The sequence below is a fragment of the Zalophus californianus genome, chromosome 10 (assembly GCF_009762305.2).
Source record: "Zalophus californianus isolate mZalCal1 chromosome 10, mZalCal1.pri.v2, whole genome shotgun sequence".
NCBI lineage: Eukaryota > Metazoa > Chordata > Mammalia > Carnivora > Otariidae > Zalophus > Zalophus californianus.
In genome coordinates, this window is record NC_045604.1 from 3877826 (window position 1) to 3901470 (window position 23645).

The 23645-nt window shown below is 40.5% G+C and overlaps 1 protein-coding gene across 1 annotated transcript in view; it reads left to right on the plus strand.

Annotated features, from left to right (window-relative positions):
• Positions 1 to 18141, plus strand: part of IFI16 (interferon gamma inducible protein 16) — a 96881-nt gene extending 78740 nt beyond the window's left edge. The window contains exons 8-12 of the mRNA XM_035722176.1: positions 392 to 559; positions 9235 to 9402; positions 14775 to 15194; positions 16651 to 16836; positions 17814 to 18141. Coding sequence (XP_035578069.1) covers positions 392 to 559; positions 9235 to 9402; positions 14775 to 15194; positions 16651 to 16836; positions 17814 to 17882 — 1011 coding nt within the window. The 3' untranslated portion in view covers positions 17883 to 18141. The remainder of the gene's footprint in view (positions 1 to 391; positions 560 to 9234; positions 9403 to 14774; positions 15195 to 16650; positions 16837 to 17813) is intronic.
• The last annotated feature ends 5504 nt before the right edge of the window (positions 18142 to 23645 follow it).

A 23645-nucleotide genomic window follows, 5' to 3' on the forward strand; every position in this document is an offset into this window, starting at 1 on the left:
TCTTAGAGCCTGGTAGGACTTTTTGTCCGTCCATAAATCCAGTGTTCTCCTGGAGAAGAGACATAGGCCAGTCTGCAGCAGAAGTAGAAGAGAATTCCACAACAGAGCAATGAAATTGGAATTATCTGAGTTGTTAAAATTTGCAGAGTGGCATTTGTAATCTTGGTTGGTGTGTGAGGTGGGGAGATGTTGGAGGTATCTAAATATGTGCTATAATTCCAGAGTGAAGATTCTGGTGTGGGTTAGGGGTAGAAAAAGAAAGCAAAATAAAGAGAGACAGAGAGCGAAGAAGGGAAAGTGAGGGAGGGAGATAAAGGAAGAGAGAGAGAGACAGATGTTCTGCTTTATCTGATATTGAAAACCATTAACCATGGGAAAAAACTACTTTCAGAAAAAGAAAACCAAAGCCACACAAAATGATGAATCCAAGAGGACCCAGCCAACCCAAGAACAGAGTCAGCTTCCAGGACCATCTATAACCAGAACACAGTCAACTTGGAGCTACCCTCAGACTCCTCAGATGCCTCCACCAACCCTAGGCAGCAGTTCCTCAACCAAGGTACCATCTTCCTCTTCCTATTCATTGTACCTCTGCACAACATGCTATAGGAATCGTCATGACCTTGAGAGAGCTTCTCAGTAATTCCTTATGATTTATAAATACTCTAATTACCAAAACCACCCATTAGTTTATCAAATGCAGATACTGAGATTTTGGTGTATTAGAAAGCCTTTGCTTTTGCAAGGTATGCATTTTGACATAATTCCTGATCTCAATAGGGTTACTGGCTTGGTCCAGGAGTAGGGGTGGGAAGTGGCCAGACAAATAGACATGAATATAAGAGGATTTTCCCCCTACGCTTCCCTCTCCATTCACCCCTTTCCTCTAACTTACTGACCATTCTTCTGGATTCATGTCCAGCATTCAGTGCTTGCTCCTACATCAGCTGTATGAACACATGTTATTTCTATGATTTGGAATTCATTGCTCCTATCTTTTCACTGGCCCAGAGACACCCCCTTCAGACCCCAGGCTGACTCATTTCCTCTGACAAGTCCTCCCCGATGCTCAGACCACAATACATCCCATCTTCCCACTGCTCCCTTTCAAGGGTCCCTTTATTTTTCCTACCCTGCACTTTTAACCACTATAATGAGCCTATATTCTCCTTTCTTCCTGGACAAAAACCTCAGATTGGTTATATAAGAGATGATAGGGAAAGACAGGTGGAAATGTGAGTGCATTAACTCCTTCCTAGCCTGCCTTTGTGCCACCCTGACATGGCCCCAGTGGCTGCCAGCACTTGGGGGTACAATGTCCATCTGTGGCAAATACACAGGAAACCTGAGGGATGGGCAAATCAGCATTTTATTCACTGATGTCTAGTATAATTTGTTACCAGACTCCAAGCTGCCCCCTGACCCAGGCTGGGCACTCCTTCCCCCACACAGACATAGCAATTGAGGGCAGACTCCCTATGGACAAGGTTTCTCAACTTCTGACTTCTTTTCCTTATTTTTTTAAAAAGATTTTATTTACTTATTTGAGAGAAAGAAAGAGCATAAACAGGGTAGTAGCAGAGGGAAAGGGAGAGAGAGGCTCCCTGCTGAATAGGGAGCCCAATGGGAGCTCATTCCCAGCACCCTGGGATCATGACCTGAGCTGAAGGCAAACACTTAACCACCTGAGACACACAGGTGCCCCTCAAGTTCTGTGTTCTTATTCTTCCTGATGTCAGCCCCCATAACTGATAATTCCTCCACAGTCTCTCCAGAACATACTTATTGGATGGAGCTGGCAGCCTGTGCCTGTTTGCCTCCAGCCCAGGCCGCCATGGCCATGAGCTTATCTAGTCATTGGAACTTCGTTCCCCATCTTTCTGCTATGACAATGACATAGATACCCATCTCAAGACACCTCTACTTTTGCCATGCATAGTGGCTTGGACGTGATACTTTCTTAGTCCTGTCTACCTATACAGGTGACAAGGTCATTTCTACTCTCATAAAAATCCTCCTGCAGCCCTGAAATGTCCTTGGAGCACAGGGACTCCAGGGAGGCTCCTCTACCCACTCACCCTCTTACACCTACACATGCTATGCTTTCGTTCCTCCTCTGGCATCCGGCCACCTGCATGGGAGTCCTTTAAAAAGGTTTCTGACTATTCAGTCTGTGCTTCATTGAGTGAGCAGAAAAACCTTGCTCTTACCCATCACGGAGTCTCCCAAAGATTTTCTCTAGGGCATGGGTTCTGTTTGTTCTGTTGCCTCAAAACCAGACACAGACCTATATTACCCTTGAGATCTGCAGCTATGTCTTTCCTGAAGCAAACAATTCACACCTGAAAGCAGCTTGGGACAAGAGGTCAGTAACCCTCAAAAGCAGAAAGATTAGATTGGGGTGGGGTCATGGGGTATTTGGGTGATTGACATTAAGGAGGGCGCATGACATGATGAGCACTGAGTGTTATATGCAACTGATGAATCATTGAACATTATATCAAAAAGTAATGATGTACTATATGTTGGCTAATTGAATTTAAGTATGAAAAAAGAAACATTAGATTGGCAGCAGCCTATCCACAGAGATGTGGCAGTCCAGAAAGAACTGACATGATGTATTCAGGACGCTAAATGAGAAAAATATGCAGTCAAAAATACTTTATCCACCTATGATGTCATTCAAAATAGGCAGAGTGAGAAAAATCTTCCAGGACAAATAGAAAATTAAGGAATTTGTGATCACCAAACCAGCCCTACAAGAAATATTAAAAGGGATCCTCTAAGCAAAGAGAGAGCCCAAAAGTAACATAGACCAGAAAGGAATAGAAGCAATATACAGTAACAGTCACTTTACAGGTAATACAATGGCACTAAATTTGTATCTTTCAATAGTTACTCTGAATGTAAATGGGCCTAATGTCCCAATCAAAAGACACAGGGTATCACTTTGGATTTAAAAAAAAAAAAAAAGACCCATCAATATGCTGTCTGCAAGAGACTCATTTTAGCTCCAAGGACACCTCCAGAATTAAAGTGAGGGGGTGGAAAAACACTGATCGTGCTAATGGACATCAAAAGAAAGCTTGGGTGGCAATCCTTATATCAGACAAATTAGATTTTAAACCACAGACTGTAATAAGAGATGAGGAGGAACATGATATCATAATTAAAGGGGCTATCCAACAAGAAGATCTAACAATTGTAAATATTTATGGCCCTAACAGGGGAGCAGCCAAATATATAAGCCAATTAATAACAAAATCAAAGAAACATATCAACAATAATACAATAATAGTAGGGGACTTTAACACCCCCCCCACTACAATGGACGGATCATCTAAGCAGAAGATCAACAAGTAAATAAGGGCTTTGAATGACACACTGGACCAGATGGACTTCACAGATATATTCACAACATTCTATCCTAAAGCAACAGAATACACATTTTTCTCTAATGCACATGGAATATTCTCCAAAATAGATCACATACTGGGTCACAAATCAGTTCTCAACTGGTACCAAAAGATTGGGATCAGTCCCTGCATATTTTTTTACCACAATGCTTTGAAACTGACTCAATCACAAGAGGAAATTTGGAAAGAAGGCAAATACATGGAGGCTAAAGAGCATCATACTAAAGAATGAATTGGTCAACCAGGAAATTAAAGAATTGAAAAACTCATGGAAACAAATAAAAATGAAAACACAACTGTTCAAAATGTTTGAGATACAGCAAAGGCAGTCCTAGGGGGAAGTATATAGCAATAAAAGCCTTTCTCAAGAAACAAGACAGGTCTCAAATACACAACCTAACCTTACACCTAAAGGAGCTGGAGAAAGAACAGCAAATAGGGCCTAAACCCAGCAAGAGAAGAGAAATAATGAAGAGTAGAGCAGAAATCAATGAAATAGAAACCAGAAGAACAGTAGAACACATGAACAAAACTCAGAGCAGGGTCTTTGAAAGAATTAATAAGATTGATAAACCCCTGGCAAGACTTAACAAAAAGAAAAGAGAAAGAACCCAAATAAATAAAATCATGAATGAAAGAGGAGAGATCACAACCAACACCAAAGAAATACAAACAATTATAAGAACATATTATGAGAACTATATGCCAACAAATGAGGCAATCTGGAGAAATGGATGCGTTCCTAGAGATGTATAAACTACCAAAATTGAACCAGGAAGAAATAAAAAACCTGAACACACCCATAACTAGCAAGGAAATTGAAGTAGTAATCAAAAATTTCCCAACAAACAAGAGCCCAGGGTAAGATGGCTTCCCAGGGGAATTCTACCAAACATTTAAAGAGGAAATAATACTTATTCTTCTGAAGCTGTTTCAAAAAATAGAAATAGAAGGAAAACTTCCAAACTCATTTTATGACGCCAGAATTACCTTGACCCCAACCAGACAAAGACCCCATCAAAAAGGAGAATTGCAGACCAATATCCCTGATGAACATGGATATATTCATGTTTTGGTGAAGGGTGTAGGGATAGAGTGTCCATCCATACCTCCATGGACACTCTATCCCTACACTGTGAAGAGTTTTAATCAGGAAAGAATGAGAATATCATTCTCAATGGGGAAGAACTGAGACCTTTTCCCCTAAGATCCGGAACATGACAGGGATGTCCGCTATCACCACTGCTATTCAACATAGTACTGGAAGTCCTAGACTCAGCAATCAGAAAACAAAAAGAAATAAAATGCATCCAATTCATCAAAGAAGAAGTCAAACTCTCACTCTTTGCAGATAACATTATACGCCATGTGGAAAATCCAAAGACTCCACCCCAAAATTGCTAGAACTCATACAGGAATTCATTGAAGTGCAGGATATAAAATCAATGCACAGAAATCAGTGGCATTTCTATACACTAACAATGAGACAGAAGAAAGAAAAATTAAGGAGCCGATCCCATTCACAATTGCACCCAAAACCATAAGATACCTAGGAATGAATCTAGCTAAAGAGGCAAAGGATCTGTACTCAGAAAACTATAGGACACTCCTGAAAGAAGTTGAGGAAGACACAAAGAGATGGCAAAATGTCCCATGCTCATGGGTTGGAAGAATAAATAAACAAATATTGTGAAAATGTCTATGCTACCTAGAGCAATCTACACATTCAATGCAATCCCTATCAAAATACCATCAACTTTTTTCACAGAGCTGGAACAAATTGTCCTAAAATTTGTATGGAACCAGAAAAGACCCTGAATAACCAAAGACACGTTGAAAAAGAAAAGCAAAGCTTGTGACATCACAATTCCGGACGTCAAGCTCTATTACAAAGCTGTAATCATCAAGACAGTATGGTACTGGCACAAAGACACATAGATCAATGGAACAGAATAGAAAACCAAAAAAGGGACTCTCAACTTTATGGTCAACTAATCTTCGACAAAGCAGGAAAGAATGTCCATTGGAAAAAAGACAGTCTCTTCAACAAATGGTGTTGGGAAAATTGGACAGCCACATGCAGAAATATGAAACTGGACGACTTCCTTACACCACACACAAAAATAGACTCAAAATGGATGAAAGACCTAAATGGGAGACAGGAGTCCATCAAAATCCTAGAGAAGAACACAGGCAACAACCTCTTCGACCTCAGCCGTGGCAACTTCTTCCTAGAAACATCGCCAAAGGCAAGGGAAGCCAGGGCAAAAATGAACTATTGGGACTTCACCAAGATAAAAAGCTTTTGCACAGCAAAGGAAACAGTTCACAAAACCAAAAGACAACCGACAGAATGGGAGAAAATATTTGCAAATGACATATCAGATAAAGGGCTAGTATCCAAAATCTATAAAGAACTTATCAAACTCAACACCCAAAGAACAAATAATCCAATCAAGAAATGGGCAGAAGACATGAACAGACATTTTTCCAAAGAAGACATCCAAATGGCCATCAGACACATGAGAAAGTGCTCAACATCGCTCGGCATCAGGGAAATCCAAATCAAAACCTCAATGAGATACCACCTCACACCAGTCAGAATGGCTAAAATTAACAAGCCAGGAAACAACAGATGTTGGCAAGGATGCGGAGAAAGGGGAACCCTCCAACACTGTCGGTGAGAATGCAAGCTGGTGCAGCCACTCTGGAAAACAGTATGGAGGTTCCTCAAAAAGTTGAAAATAGAGCTACCATATGATCCAGCAATTGCACTAGTGGGTATTTAACACTAAGATACAAATGTAGGGATCCAAAGGGGTACGTGCACCCCAATGTTTATAGCAGCAATGTCCACAATAGCCAAACTGTAGAAAGAGCCAAGATGTCCATCGACAGATGAATGGATCAAGAAGATGTGGTTTATACACACACACACACACACACACACACACACACACACACACACACACAATGGAATATTATGCAGCCATCAAAAGGAATGAGATCTTGCCATTTGCAACGACGTGGATGGAACTGGAGGGTGTTATGCTGAGTGAAATAAGTCAATCAGAGAAAGACATGTATCATATGACCTCACTGATATGAGGAATTCTTAATCTCAGGAAACAAACTGAGGGTTGCTGGAGTGGTGGGGGGTGGGAGGGACGGGGTGGCTGGGTGATAGACATTGGGGAGGGTATGTGCTATGGTGAGCGCTGTGAATTGTGCAAGACCGTTGAATCACAGATCTGTACCTCTGAAACAAATAATGCAATATATGTTAAGAAAAAAGAAAGAAGAAGAAGATAGCAGGAGGGGAAGAATGAAGGGGAATAAATTGGAGGGGGAGACAAACCATGAGAGATGATGGACTCTGAAAAACAAACTGAGGGTTCTAGAGGGGAGGGGGGTGGGGGATGGGTTAGCCTGGTGATGGGTATTAAAGAGGGCACGTTCTGCCTGGAGCACTGGGTGTTATGCACAAACAATGAATCATAGAACACTACATCAAAAACTGATCATGTAATGTGTGGTGATTAACATAACAATAAAAAAAATTTAAAGGAAAAAAAATTACTACATGTGGCAGAAGTAAATAGAGAAGCTTCTTTTTTTTATTTAAATTCAATTAGCCAACATGCCATACCTCATTAGTTTCATATGTACAGTTCAACAATTCATTAGTTACACCCTGTGCTCATCACCTCTGGTGCCCTCATTAATGCCCATCACCCCGTGACCCCATCCCCCCACACACTGCCACTCCAGCAACCCTCAGTTTGTTTCCTATAATTGACAGTCTCTCATGGTTTGTTTCCCTCTCTGATTTCTTTCCATTCCATTTCCCCTCCCTTCTCCGATGATCCTCTGCACTGTTTCTTATATTCCACATATGAGTGACACTATACGATACTTGTCTTTCTCTGATTGACTTATTTAGCTCAGCAAAATACTCTCCAGTTCCATCCATTTCGAAGTAAATGGCAAGAATCCATCCTTTTTGATGGCTGAGTAATATTCCTGTGTGTGTGTGTGTGTGTGTGTGTGTGCGCGCGCGTGTGTATGCCACATCTTCTTTATCCATTCATCTGTGGATGGACATCTTGGCCCTTTCCACAGTTAGGATACTTAGGATATTGCTGGTATAAGCACTGGAGTGCAGGTGTCCCTTTGGATCATTACATTTGTATCTTTGGGGTAAATACCTAGTAGTGCAATTGCTGGGTTGTAGGGTAGCTCTATTTTCAACTTTTTGAGGAATCTCCATGCTGTTTTCCAGACTGGTTGCACCACCTTGCATCATCCACAGTGTAAGAGGGTTCCCGTTTCTCTGCATCATTAACAAAATTTGTTTCCTGACATGTTAATTTTGGCCATTCTGACTGGTGTGAGGCGCTATCTGTTTGGGGTTTTGATTTGTATTAGAAAAGCATTTCTCATGCCATCAAGAGGGTCACACACACAGCATGAAATATCTGCACATCAGAGTGGAAATGCATGCTCCCTGCATCGACATGAAATACTGACATTCTTGACATTTCTCTGTACTGAATATTTAGTGACTAGATACTAATACCTGTGTGCTTTGTGTGAGTGATCTTGTCCTTCCTTATAAGACCATTTATTATTTATCACTCAGATGGTATTGTTAGTCCCATTTCACCGACGAGAAAAGTGAGGTTTGTAGAGGTTAACAGTCTTCTACAAGGCTCAGCCAGACAGTGAATGTCATTAACTCTACACTTGAACACTTACTGGGCACTACTGAGTCCGTGGTAGGGGTGTGGATGTTACAGTATCTATTAATTTATTGTTTTAAATTGATGAATAGACTGGGTCATGTCTGGACTTTGTTTCCACTGCCCAGGCTCTGAACACCTTCTAATGAGGAATGAGGGGCAGGGGGTGGTCCGATGTTGCTCTAATCAGGAAGCTGCGCACCAGAGGCAGCTATTTCCAGGAGCTCCCTCATCCACAGCTTTATCAACTAGTGACACTTTATTTATCAGACAAATGAATCCCAAAAGTGGTAGAACTGTGGCAAATTTATATTGGATGTAGAATGGCACAAATGGGCTTTCATTAGTAAAAGTAATAGTAGTCAAGAGCAAAGATTTTACTGACACTTCCTGCCCTTGCTTAACAATTATGAAAATCCAGGTACTTGGAATGGCCTAGGGCAATTCCTGCATGAGCCTGTGTGTTGTTGAGATCTCTGAAGGATTTGGTTGCTTGGTCAGAATCCTGCCTCTAGAATTATGAGTCCGAGGGAATCTCTCTGGGATGATAAACAAAGCATCCCAGTGGTTGAAGATGGGGCTTTCTAGACGCGAAGAACAGGGGATGGACACCAGTATGCCTATTTGTGCAAGGTGCAAGGAGATAAAGACGTGGTTAATAAAACATCCTTAAACCCAGCCGGTATCCTCCTGAGACCTGCTCTTCTTAGAGCCTGGTAGGATTTTCTATCAGTCCATAAATCCAGTGTTCTCCTGGAGAAGAGACATAGGCCAGTCTGCAGCAGAAGTAGGAGAGAATTCCACAACAGAGCAATGAAATTGGAATTATCTGAGTTGTTAAAATTTGCAGAGTGGCATTTGTAATCCTGGTTGGTGTCTGAACTGGGGAGATGTTGGAGGTATCTAAATATGTGCTGTAATTCCAGAGTGAAGATCCTGGCGTGTGTTAGGGGGAGAGGAGAGAAAGAGAGAGTGAAGGAGGGAATGTGAGGGAGGGAGAGACAGGAAGAGAGAGACGGATGTTCTTGTTTATCTGACCTTGAAAACCATTAACCAGGGGGGGAAACTACTTTCAGAAAATGAAAATGGAAATCACACAAAATGATGAATCTAAGAGGATGCAACCAACCGAGGGACAGAGTCAGCTTCCAGGACCTTCTGTAACCAGTACACAGTCAACGTGGAGCTACCCTCAGACTCCTCAGATGTCTCCACCAACCCCAGCCAGCAGTTCCTCAACCAAGGTACCATCTTCCCCTTCCCACTACTTGTACCTCTCCACAACATGCTATTGGATTCCTCATGACCTTGAGAGAGCTTCTCAGTAATTCCCTACAATGTGTAAATACTCTAAACACCAAAAACCTCCCATTAGTTTATCAAATGCAGATACTGAGATTTTGTTGTATTAGAAGGCTTTTGCTACTTGCAAGGTATGCGTTTTGACATAATTCTTAATCAATCTCAAGAGGGTTACTGGCTCGGTCCAGGGGTAGGGGTGTGAAGTGGCCAGACAATTAGAGATGAATAAAAGAGGATGTTTATCCCCTATGTTCTCTATTCATCCATTTCTTCCTGATTTACTGACCATTCTTCAGGATTCATGTCCAGCATTCAGTGTTCACTCTCACATCAGCTGTGTAAACATATTCCATTTCTGTGATTTGGAATTCATTGCTCCTATCTTTTCACTGACCCAGAGACACCCCCTTCGGACCCCAGCCTGACTCGTTTCCTCTGACAAGTCCTCCCCAATGCTCAGACCACAATACATCCCATCTTCCCACTGCTCCCTTTCATGGGTCCCTTTATTTTTCCTGCCCAACTTTTGCAACCATTAGAATGCACCTAAGTTCTGCTTTCTTCCTGCACAATAACCTCAGATGATAGGGCAAGACAGGGCAAGGGTAGACAGGTGAGTGCCTACAAACGTGCATCAACTTTTTCCTAGCCTGCCTCCTGTACTGCCCTGACATGGCCCTAGTGGCTGCCAGCACTCAGGGGTACAATGTCCATTCTGTGGTGAATACACAGGCAACCTGAGGGATGGGCAAGACAGCATGTTAATCACTGACGTCTAGTATAGTTTGTTACCCCATCCAAGCTACCCCCTGACCCAGGCTGGACCCAACCCCCAACACACACACATAGAGTTGAGGGCAGACTCCCAATGGACAGGGTTTCTCAAGTTCTGTCTCCTTCTTCTTCCTGATGTCTCCATAACTGATAATTCCTCCACAGTCTCTCTAGGACATACTTATTGGATGGAGCTAACAACCTCTTCCTGTTTGCCTCCAGACCAGGCAGCCATGGCTGTGTGACCTCATCTGGTCATTGGAACTTCAGTCCCCCTGTCTCTTTGCTATGACAAGGACATAGGTGCCCATCTCAAGATAACTCTACTTTTGCCATGCATACTGGCTTGGAAGTGACAATTTCTACATCCCCATCTGCCTGTGTATGTGACACAGTCATTTCTTCTCACTTCAGAATTCTTCTGCTGCCCTGAAACTTCCTGGGAGCACAGGGACCCCAGGGAGGCTCCTCTGCCCCCTCGCTCTCTTACACCTACATGTTCTATGGTATCATTCCTCCTCTGGGGTCTGGCCACATGCGCAGGACCCCTGCCAAAATGGTTTCTGACCATTCAGTCTGTGCTTCATTACGTGAGTAGGAAAGCCTTGCTCTGACTCATCTCGGGGTCTCCCAAGGATTTTCTCTAGGATGTGTGTTTTGTTTGCTTTTTTGGATTCAAAGCCATGAACAGATCACTCTCACCTTTGATTTCTGCTTTATGTGTCCTTGAAGCAAGCAGCAGAGAATGGCATGACTCATGAACCAGGTGGGAGGTTGAGGATATACTCTTAGAGAAAATGACCAGCTTATGCATTCAAACTATTATCCAAATGAAGATTGTATTTTCATCATCTAAGTCCTATTATTGTGATTCCAGTTTCTGATCACTGAATTTTGAAAAGTAATAGCTCAAGATGATCCTGTCAATAAGATGACTAAGTATTTGTGGCTGACATGAATGGAAGGTTACTTATAACAGAGTTGCCATCAACAGGGTCATCATAAACCATGAAATACTGCTTATCGGAGCAGAGTACAAACTTCTGAAAATCCATGGAAAAACAATGACGCAGACATTTCTGTGCACTGGGCATTTACTGGTACTGGATTCAAATCCAGACTTTGAAATCGAAAGTTTAACATTTAGTTGGCATATCCCTAATCTAGAGTAGATATGCTGACGTTAAAATGTCTACAATTCATTTTTATACATTTAAGCCGTTAGTGTTAGGTTTGGGGTTGTTTCCATATGCCAGGTGCCCAGGGTGGCTAGAGGTTGTATAATCAAGAAGCTGCCCTATAGAGGCAGCTCTGTAATATGCCTTTCAACAATTGGCACTTTAAAAATTAGATTACTGAACGTCAGAAGTGCTGAAAACTGTGGCTAATTAACTAATGTGGTGAATATTTAATAGCTTTCATTAAGCAATGAAAGGCAGTAAAGGCCCATGATTACAGCACTATTTCCCAAACTTACTGACAAAATGTACAGCCAGTGGCCATGGTTTGGGTGGGATATTGAATATACTGAACACAGCTCAGAATGCTGAAAGTTTCAGGTTGTCTGGCCCACTCTGTAAAGACAGCAGAATCCGTGGATGAGAAATCACATGTTGAGAGAACGTCTCCGTCAGGGTTAGGATTAGAGCTCCCACTGGATGGAGGGCTAGATCTTCTAAATGGTGAAGAGCAGATGATAGAACCTGGGGTACTTGATGAGAAAGGCTGAGTTAATAGGTGCCCATAAATGTGGCCAACCTTGTGTGAGACATGCTATCCTTACAACAGAAAGATAGCTCTGAGAGTTACACCTCATCAGTTGATTTGGACCAGTTCTGCAGGAAATGTAGAGCCACCATATTCTACCTCAGACCAATGAAATTTCAGTCATCTGAACTTTTAAGATTTGCAGAGTGAGATGTCTAATCCTGGTTGAGATGAGAGGAAGGTAAGGGTAGGATGTCTGCATATTCACTCCTAGTCCCCCTGCAACAGGATCTAATTAGTAGAGTTAAGGTCCTGTTTTACAGAGTAAGAATGAAATGAAAGCATATTATATTTCATCTAATTTTGGAAACAACCACAAAAAAGAACAAAAGTCTATTTTTCTACGGAGAAAAGATGATATAACCACCAAAATTGATGACACCATAAAGATGCAGGTATTCCAGGAACAGAGCCAGCTTCTAGAAACTTCAACAACCAGCACATGCCCAAGTGCAAGCTCTCCCTGCATTCTGCAGACGCTGCCAAAAACCCCATCCAGCAGTTCCTTAACCAAGGTACAAGGTGCCTGTTTCCAGTATTTCCCTTCCTTGTTAGATGATGACAAGGACCAATGGAACCCTGGAAGGGCTTCTTAGTAATCCCCAACTGCATACAATTATTTCTTTATTTAAATCACTCATTTATTTACTGGGTATATATTTTAATATCCCACCTAAATTCAAATTCCAACTCTAATTATATCCCCCTCTGCATTAAAATAACCTAAGAGCCAGTGGACAGATAATCATCCTTATATCCACACGGGATATAATTGGTCATTTATTTGTTTGATTTTATTTTTGTGTTTCCCTCAATGCACAACAGAGACCGCTTATGTGGAAGAAGGTGTAGAAATACAGTCAACCAGAGCATTATCACCCATTCTTCCTCTCCCATTTTTTTATTACATAAATAATATTATCTTAGGAAATTTAGGAAATGGAGATACACAGAAAAAAATAGGTAAATTTTTACGGTCTGATCTCTCTTACATCAAACATCACATTTTGAAAATAGTCTTTCTGATTTTACCCTTTGTTGCGTATGTACAAATAATATCATTTTGTCACATGACATATTTTTCTATAATCCAATTTGAGGGGTTTTTTGTCACTTAATATGCCTTAAAGTGCTATTTAAGTCAACCAATGTAGATTTAAATTCTTATATTAATGTATAAGAGAAATTACACAGTTATTCCATAAATTAGAAAAATAATTCTGTATTATTTGACTTTAGGTTATTTCCAGTATGCCTCAGACCTGCAATGAGCAAAAGAAGAACATGTGTCCATTAGATATGCTTCCATGAGCCTCAGGGTAGATTCATAATAGTTTTCCAGGTCAGATCACAAGAAGCATTGCTAGTCTCTGTGACAGCCAACTTGTAGCCTCGTACTTGACCCTGAGGCCTCCAGAGCCCACCTTTGTCCTTGCCTTCATACTTCTTTTACTTCCTTTTACATATCAATACTTCCCTCCAATTCCAAGTGCTCTCTTGAAACTCTAATGTGATTCAGGCCACTGGGGAGACAGGATATCAGAAAAATTCCCCTGACACTTGCCTCCTCCACTGATGTGCTTCTCCTCAGGGTCCTGCCATTATTCCAACAGAGAAGTGTGGTAAAGGGGGAAATTATTCTCCTCCTTTACCCTTCTAAGTTCTTGGCTAAGACTCCTATATAATAAGAGACAGATTAATAAGAGAAAAACAAGCAGAAGTTTGTTATAATATATATACTTCATATATACCTGGGAGAAACCAGGGAAAAATTAGTAACTTCGAGGTGGCCTAAACCACCAGCTAAAATATCATCTTCAGCTTAAAGACAAGAGAAAGGAAGGTGTGGAGGCCACTTATGGAGATTACCAGGAAAAGTGGATAAACAAGTGTGTTTGTTATGCAGATTTCAGTCAGGTCATTTTTCATCATAAGATTTTCTTGTGATTTAGAGTTGTCCTTCTCTTCCTGGTGGAGAGAGAGACACTCTTACAAATGCATGTTCCTTACAAAAGGGCAATTTCTATTCTCTTTGTAGAGCTTTTCCTGTATCTGCTATTTTTTTTAAATAATCAGCTCAAAATAATTCTATGCCAAGGAAGCATATTTTCAGATGGCTCATTCTGCTACTCTTCAAGAGCCTGGAGCCAGGGCATTTCCAAATTAGTGAAGTTCATGAGATTCTCCAGTGCTTGTTTAATCTCTTTTTAGCACAGTACTTCTTGGAAAACGGCTAGTGGTTTCCGTCTTTCAATTGTGACATCTACTGGGATTGATTCCAGATGAAATCAGTTGTTTCTGACTGGAGACTTTCCCACTGTCAGTGATGTTAGGATGATTTATTTCCTTCCCTATATCTTACTTTGCTCACTAAAATGAGTTGATTGGTAAATTAAGATGATATATTCATCCTCATCTCTACCAGGAATCCCTTCACAACAACATGGCTATTGCCCACTTCCTCTATGCTCGACAGAGCTCTCCTAGGAGAAATACTGTTTATCTTGGATTAATCACATTTAAAGAAAAAATATTCCTCCCAAACTCATAAAACAATGAAGAAAATAAGTAAAATCTTGTTTAACTCTTTTCCATGTCTTTCACAGGCTACATTATACCAGGTCAGCCATTTCTGCCTAGCTCATTTTTTTCCAAATCTAGCCAATCAGGTATTTCTGGAGGCTCAACATTGAGCTTAGGTGACTCTCACTAGAAAGTGACTGTGTATTCCCTTTCTTAACTGTGGCTCTTTTTGGTGTGTACTTCCAAGTAGAAACCAAGATTGAAGACTGTACCTAGAGAAGCTTCCATAGAAGAGGGTTTCCAGAAGGGCCCCAAGGAAGTGATGGTGCTGAAAGCAACAGAACCATTTACATATGATCTCATGGAAGCAGAGAGAAAGATGTTCCATGCCACTGTGGCTACTGAAAGCCAATTCTTCCAAGTGAAGGTTTTTCATGTCAGCCTGAAGGAGAAGTTCATCCCAAAGAAAGTCATCACCATATCAGATTACTATGGTCGCAATGGGTTCCTGGAGGTGTATGATGCCACATGTGTGTCTGATGTCAATGCTGACCGAAAGATGGAAATCTCAAGCAGACTGATCCAAAATGCAAATGCGACTCCTAAAATCAATAATCTTTACTCACAGGAGCCAGGAACATTTGTGAGTGGGATATATCAGGTGCATAAGGTAAGCCCAACACCATTGTTTTGTACTATTTCCTCTGCAACTGCAGAATTTGAAGGTCTGACTTGTTAACGCCTGAAACACAGGAACTCAAGGTCCCAGTGACCAGGGTAGTTGGGTAGAAGCTTCCCACTTCAGGATACAGGATAGAAAAACTCTTCATATTCTGCTTCCCAAGGTAATGCCATGCAAATTCTACAGAAAGAGATTTCCCAGAATCCTTGGCATTTATCAGATATGATGATCCATTTACAGGTATCCTGGTCCAGTACAGTGCAGACTTTCTATTAGTATACATAGCCTTATGATTTTGTTTGAGTTTTGTTCCATCCATTTCAGTGACAGCTTAAGTTACCTGTGAATAGTTACCCTCCCAAACTTGGATGCTAGTTGTAACAACCAGAGTAAAAAACAAAAAGACGACTCTGCCCTAAAATGCAGCTGTTTCCAATAGTTAGCTAAGATTCTGATCATCTGAATCCTAAAGTGCTCTTCTCTTCACATTCACTTATCAAAATATTGTTGGGCAACTGACTTTGGCATTATCTAATAGGGAATATAGATATTGAAAAGACTAGAGAAATCATGTTGTTTAATACTCAATTTATGGGGCGCCTGGGTGGCTCCGTCAGTTAAGCGTCCAACTCTTGATTTCAGCTCAGGTCATGATTTCAGGGTTCTGAGATTGAGCCCCACATTGGGCTCCATGCTGGGTGTGGAGTCTGCTTAAGATTCTCTCTCTCCCTCTCCAATGGGCCCTCCCCCCAAAAAAATTTTTTTAAATACTCAATTTATTAATATGGTCAATAAAATGCAGAATTTGGGTTAATTCTTTTTTTTTACTTTCTTTAAATTTTTTATTGTTATGTTAATCACCATACATTACATCATTAGTTTGTGATGTAGTGTTCCATGATTCATTGTGCATAACACAGAATTTGGGTTAACTCTTAGAATTAGTGAAGGTATTTCTGTCCCAACTCATCATGGAAATACTAAACTGAGCCAACCTTACTTTTCTATGGGAAGTTTTGTTCCATATTCCATTAAAGGTGTCTTTCCTTCTACCCCTGTTGTTTCCTGTGCCCTCTGTGTAAGTGGCTGTGTACACAGGTGCATATGCAGAATTAGTGAGTAGTGAGTGAGAAGGAACCTAGAACAATGGGATTAGATGATCTAGATTCAGGATTCAGGCAGAATGGGAGGAATGAATAAATAGACAATGAAGAAGAATTACAGAAATGACATAATCTACTTCATGATGATTAGTGGCAATCCTCAGACTCATAAGGAGAATTCTCTGAACAAAATATTTTAAGCTAATCACTACCCCTCATTCTGAACCTCCAGCTCATATTAACCTGTCAGAGACAAAAGTTTATACCCACACCCTGTGTTTCTCATAGATGTGGAAACCTGATCCAGTTCTCAGGAGAAGGGTGTTGATTTTCTTTTGCAGAAAAAAGTGTTGAATGAACACATCATTTTGTATGAAATACAAGATAATACAGGGAAGATGGAGGTCTTGGTGTATGGACGACTGACCAAAGTCAACTGTGAGGAAGGTGATAAACTCAAACTCATCTGCTTCGAACTAAGTGCGGATCCGAGACAGCTGAGATCTGTAATTCACAGTTTCATCAAGGTGGGAACTTCTGAGGACCATCATTTTTCCAACATAGAAGATTTAAAACTAGACTGACTGTCTTTTCCATTATTCTTTCTTTTTTTAAAGAAAGAGATTTTTAATCATGTTGAAGAGAGAAACCCCAGAGAGGCCTTCAAAGTATATAAAATTAGCTAAGTATTGTAGAGTTGGTTGAATGTATCAAAGAAGGGAGATTATTTAGTAAATTTGGGCTTCATTAAGGCAGATTTGCTTCAAATCCTGGCTCTGTGATTTCCTAACTGACTAGTGAACTTAAATACCAGGAACCTCAGATTCTTCATCTAAAATATAGGGGAAATGTCATCTATCCCAGAGGATGTTAAAGAGAGCTCACACCAGACCTAAATGATCAACAGTGGCCCTGAATATCTCAAAGCACAAAGTGACCTGCCTTTAGTGAGATATACAGACTGGTCTACACAGACAGGTGGGGTTGATACTAAAGGACTAAGTCCATGCTCTTTGTCACACACATCCATGAGGGATTGTGGGAAGACCATCAAAGGCTAATACCAGAGTGAAACAGATCAGTACAAAGGTTGATGCATTCAGACACACAGCAGTTCCTCACTCTTAGGTCTCTCCAGTTCTGAGGCCCTCAAACTTTCCAGCCTTTCCCTCACAGCCTCACACTCTCCTCCCACCTGTCTTCCCAGTGAGAACCTTCCCCCTCAGCTCTTGGCATTGAGTACACTTGCTCCTTCCTCTCTCCTGCCCTGTTCACATGTACTCATGCTGTGTGTGAGTGACTCCCTCATTTCAGGATCTCAATCAAGGTTGGGGGGTGAATCAAAGGACAGGAATTCCCTGAAGGGGAGAGGTGAGAGTGAGAGCTTTACAGGAAGAAGAGAGAAGGGGATGTAGTCAGTGGCTGGGAGAAAGAGTCAGTGCAGGGAGCAAGATAGAATCAGCTGCATCTCAACTGCTCTGTCTTCATCTCTTTCTTCTTCAAGGTCATCAAGTCTAGGAAAAACAAGAAACAACCACTCAATCCTGATTCACATACGGAAACCTCACTATAATACCCTTCTAAAAACCTGGATGCCATTAACAATGATGTCTGTGGAGGTAAAATCTAATTATAGAAAAAATACATATATATATGAGAGAAATTCAGTGATAGATGTACCAGCTATTGCTGCTAAGGAATAGAGTGCTAATGGGTACTTTTTATTTTCTTTTTTATACTTTTCTGTGCCATCCTATGGCCATATTTTGCATGTATAATTTTTATAATTTGGAAAAAATAATAAACTTTTTTTTTCTAAAAGAGTGCTATAATAGGAGTCTAACTCATTGGTACGTTGCTTAAAAGCAAATTGTCTGTGGCCTGCAGATCAGGGTGGGGCACCCAGGTCCCAAGCAGTATTTACATTTATACTTTGGGTGTGATCTTGACAAGGTAAGGCTGGGGTCAAGAACAGGCATGTTGAATGGGCTGTGCCCTGCTCAGAGAAAGCCAGCTGAGGGCACATGTTAGCACAGAAACCCTCTGTGCTTCAGTTGCCAAGCCCTGTGTCCTAGGGAAGAATTGCTTTAGCTCAAAACAATCTATTCAGAATTAGTGTCCCTGAGGGGGCATAATGGCTCATTGGTCTGTCAAATGAGGCACCTTCTAGTAGTTTGCATGAAGGCACTTCTCTGTTTCACGTGATTCTAGCCCTGTGTGACGTGGGATAACTGGCTCCATTCCTTTAGTCAAGCACCAACAGCTCAGTAGCTGTGCAACCGTATTTCCTGGTTCTCATGCTGCACAAAGGTGGATTCCATCAGGAAGTTGCCCCAGGCAAGGATCTGCATCAGGCAAGCACTGAAGGATCATTAATTTCCTATAGAGTACAATGGCAGAAAGTGGGTATCCCAAAACTGACATTTACAGTCTATTTCTTGATCCCTTATTTGCTACCTGGTGTTTTGCAATTATTTTGTATCATTTAGTCTCCAGCCTAGCCATAGACGGTTGATAGTTTTCTCCTCTTTCTTCTCCTCATATGAGAAAAGCAAGGAACAGGAAGGTGAAATCACTTTCTCCTAAAGATACTCAGATTCAATCCCAGTCCTCGGTTGAGAATCAGGCCGTGGTCCTGGTTTGGGGTAGGTGTGTGAGAGGGAGGGAAGGAGCATGAGGTGGAAGCTGTGAAGGACGGAATGGGATGTCTCCCTCTGGGAAGGTCCAAGGCTGTTTATGTGCAACTAATCTAAGGAAAAGCGGCATTACAGATCTGCCTTCATGGTTTGGGGCCAAGGTCCGTGGAAAAAGAATGAGTTGCTCTCGCTTGTACTGCCTCCTTTCGGATGGTGTGCCTTGTATTCTGGAGGCTTAGATGCCAAGAGCAAAATATATACCTGTTTTTATCTCCTTGAGTGATACCATTTTAATAACATATAGAAATAGTGATATGCATTAATATATTAATAAATTAGTTAATAATATATATTATTAGGATAGATATATAATATAAATTAAATATGGTATATACATAGTATTTATACATTCAAGGTAATTTTGGTCATTTTGGGAAACCAGACAGTGAGGGGACATAGAAGTACTGAGTCCAGTTTCTTCATCTGCAATGAAAAAAGTGAAGTTTAGAGATTGAGGGAAGTCATCAAGATCATAGCATCCCTCAACTAGTTAGGGAACGGATTTGATGCTGAGAAGATGTCACCGACTGCTAAAACTTCCTCCAGATCGGACTTGATTTATGGACCCTTAGGATTAAGAAGCTTTCACACAGAAATGATTTGTGTTCTGAGCTACATACTCATAGTCTTTATGTTCTTACTCTGATTACTTCAGATTCGTATTACTTTATACAAACTTTCCGTCATTGACTATTCTATAGGATGCAGATAATGGTGATTAAGAGGTAAAGAATGAGCTCTTCCAGTGACCTGTCCAATCCGTGTCTTGACTTTCCTTACCGTTATGCGGATTCCCTCTGGAACTTTATTGCTTCCAAGCATACCGTGTCTCTAAAGGAGACAAACAGGATATGACCCTCCACCCAAAAGAATTGGGGTCTTTGGTTTTGTGTTCACCTAAACAGCTTCATCCTCTAACGCCATGGACCTGCTCTATCTTTTATTTTTGCACTTTGCACCCTTTGGAGTTTCTCCTCTACCCCAGCATGAAGTAGGTGAGAAGCTAGAAGTTCCCCTAGATTTGAAGTGTGGGATCCAAGAGAAATTCACAACTCAGAGATGCTATCTACCATCACAAACTCCTCATTGCTAGAGTTGTACCAAGTGGTCTTAAGGTGTGCAAGAGGCAGAGAAATATCTCCAACTATCTCAAAGTATCACCGTACAGCTCTGATTAGAAGATGTACATCCAAACTGAATGCCTCGTTTTCTTCATTTGTAAAAATAGGGCTAATAATGGTGAAGACATAATAGTTATTATCTGTGGTGGCCATTAAACAAGGCATCTATATAAAGCACTTAACAATTAGCTAGCCTGTAATATTTAATAAAGAAAGCTATTACACTGCTGTTTGTAACTTGCATTTCTTATTTAACGTATGTGTTATGAATCTTTATGTGTCAGAACATAGTCATAAACTGTAGTCATATTCAATAACAAATTTATCATGACTGTTTTAACTCATTGTTTACTTCAATTATTTTGGATTATTCTTTATTTAAAGCAATATTTATGTAATGCCCATAAGCCAACATATTTCTAGGTTAAATACGTATAAGTGGGGTTTTTGGATCAAGGAATATGAATATATATGTTAATGATATTGCCAAATTGATGTGCTAATTAATAGTTCTGAGAACACTGTTCTTAATTATATCATCATCACATTCATAAACTGCATATTATTAAATCTAACAGATAAGAAATACTCATTGTTTTAAAATCCTTGATCTGGGGGCACCTGGCTGGCTCAGTCATGTGAATTCTTGATCTTGGGGCTATGAGTTTAAGCCCCAAGTTGGGCATAGAGATCATTAAAATAATAATAATAATAACAAAATCCTTGATCCAGTTTTTGTGAGTCTTTAAAAAATAGTTTCATCTTATTTATTATAAAAACAATGGGTGCTTATTCTAGAGAGATCAAAACACAATCAAAAGAGTATTAAAAATATACACAATTTTATCTTCCTATGTGGTAAATATTTTCCATTTTTTAAATTAAGGTATAATATGCATACAGTAAAATTCATCGTTATTAGTGCAAAGTTCTTTGAGGTTCTTTTTAAAGATTTTATTTATTTATTTATAGAGTGTGCATGAGCAAGGGGCGGGGTAAAGGGACAGGGAGAAAGAGAAAGAATATGTTGGGTTTTTTTTAAGATTTTATTTATTTATTTATTTGACAGAGAGAGAGACAGCAAGAGAGGGAACACAAGCAGGGGGAGTGGGAGAGGGAGAAGCAGGCCTCCCGCGGAGCAGGGAGCCCGATGGTGGGGCTCGATCCCAGGACCCTGGGATCATGACCTGAGCTGAAGGCAGACGCTTAACGACTGAGCCACCCAGGCGCCCCAAAGAGAAAAAATCTCAAGCAGACTCCTCGCTGCATGAGGAGCCTGACACTGGGCTCAATCTCATGACCCTGAGATCATGACCTGAGCCAAAATCAAGAGCCACCATGCACCCAAAGTTCTTTGAGTTTTTACAAGTGCATGCAGTTTAACCACCACAAAATCAAGATCTAGAACAGTTCAACTGTAGCCAAAAGTTCCTTCATGCTACTTTATTATTTACTCTTCCCCTGATTCCAGGCTCCTGACAACCACTGATATAGTTTCTTTTTTTTTTTTAAGTTAAATCTACCATTAAAGTATAATCGATGTATAATATTATATTAGTTTTAGGTGTACAACATATTGATTCAGCAATTCTGTACAGTATTCAATACCCACCATAAGTGTGGTCCACCTCTGTTACCATACATGATTATAATATTATCGACTATATTCCCTATGCTGTACTTTTCATCTCCATGACTTGTTTATTTTATACTTTTGCCTGTTCCAGAATTTCACAAAGTGGAATTAAAAATGTATATATGGGGCACCTGAGTGGCACCGTTGGTTAAGTGTCCAACTCTTGATTTCGGCTCAGGTCATGATCTCAGCATCCTGAGATCAAGCCTGGCCACAGGCTCCCCTCTGGTCGTGAAGCCTGCTTGAGAGTCCCTCACTCTCTCTCTCTCTCTGCCCCAGCCTTCGCTTGTGAGCACTCTCTCTCTCTAAAAAAATAAAATAAAATAAAAATTTGTATAGAATTCCGAGTCAGGCTTCTTTCACTTAGTATGATACATTTATGATTCATCCATGTAGTTGTGTGTATCTGTAGTTTATTCTTTTTTTGTTGTATGGAATTCAGTTGTGTGGATCTACCAAAGTTTGTTTATCCATTCCCCAGGTGAGGAACAATTGAGTGGCGTACATTTTTGCCTAATTACACAACAAACTTCTAGAAATATTCACATACAGATGTTTGTGTGGACACAGGTTATCATTTCACATGGAAAACCTTGGATCAAGATGCTGGTTCATGCAAGCATATGCTTAAATTGACAAGAAATTTCCAAACTGCTTTCTAAAGTGACTGTAACATTGTTCATTCCCAAATGCAGTGTGTGAACATTTCATTGGCTCTGCATCCTCCATGGGCTCAGCCTTGCATGTATGCGTTAACTTTTTAAAAAGCCTGCAGAATGCTTTTGCTAAGTGGTTGTGTCATTTGACGCTCCTACGGTTCCGGTTCCTTCCTGACCCCATCAGTACTTGGCGTGGCCAGTCGTTTTCAATTTCAGCCCATAGCAGCTTTAATGTGCATTTCCCCTAAAGACCAATTATTTTGAGCAGCTTGTTAGGTGCTCATTTGCCACCTGTGTATCTTTTTTTTTTTTTTTCCTTTTTAAAAATTCAGTTGTTTGTTCTTATGGAGTTTTAAGAGTTCGTTATAAATTCTGGGAACAGGATCTTTAGCAGCTATGTGACTATCAAATACTGTCTCAAATTATGATATACTTTTCTATGCCTTAAAGGCAACTTTCCAAGAGAATTTTTTTACGTTGATAAAGTTAAATTATCGAAAAATGTATCCTGTGTGCTTTTGGAGTTATATCTAAGAAATCTTTGCCTAAACCAACATCACAGATTTTCTCTTGTGTTTCTTCTAGTTTTATAGTTTTAGGTTCTGCATTTAAGTCAAGGATCCATTTGAGTTAATTTTTATGCAGAGAGCAAGGTATGGATCAGGTTCATTTTTTTAAATATGAATATTCCATTCTGGTATTATTTGTTCAAAAATGATCCTTTCTCCATCGAATTGTGGTTGTACTTTTGTAGAAAATCAACAGATTGTATATGAGTGGGCCTATTTATGAACTGTTATTTCCATTAGGTCTGAATGCCAATCCTTTTTCCGATATGACAAGCTATCTTACTATATATGTCTCTTTTAAAAATATTTTTTAGTCCATGCCTTAGAGCTTACAACACATGTCTTCAAGCAGAAAGTATCCTCAAATATCATCAGGCTACTTAGCATGTTGTGTAAGGATCTTCCAGTAGCATATTCTTAATTCCTCCCTCTCCTATTTTGTGCTATTGATGCCAAATATTTTACTTTTTTTAAAGATTTTATTTATTTATTTGACGGAGAGAGACACAGTGAGAGAGGGAACAAAGCAGGGGGAGTGGGAGAGGGAGAAGCAGGCTTCCCGCCCAGCAGAGAGCCTGATGCAGGGCTCAATCCCAGGACCCCGGGATCATGAGCTAAAGGCAGATGCTTAACAACTGAGCCACCCGGGCATCCC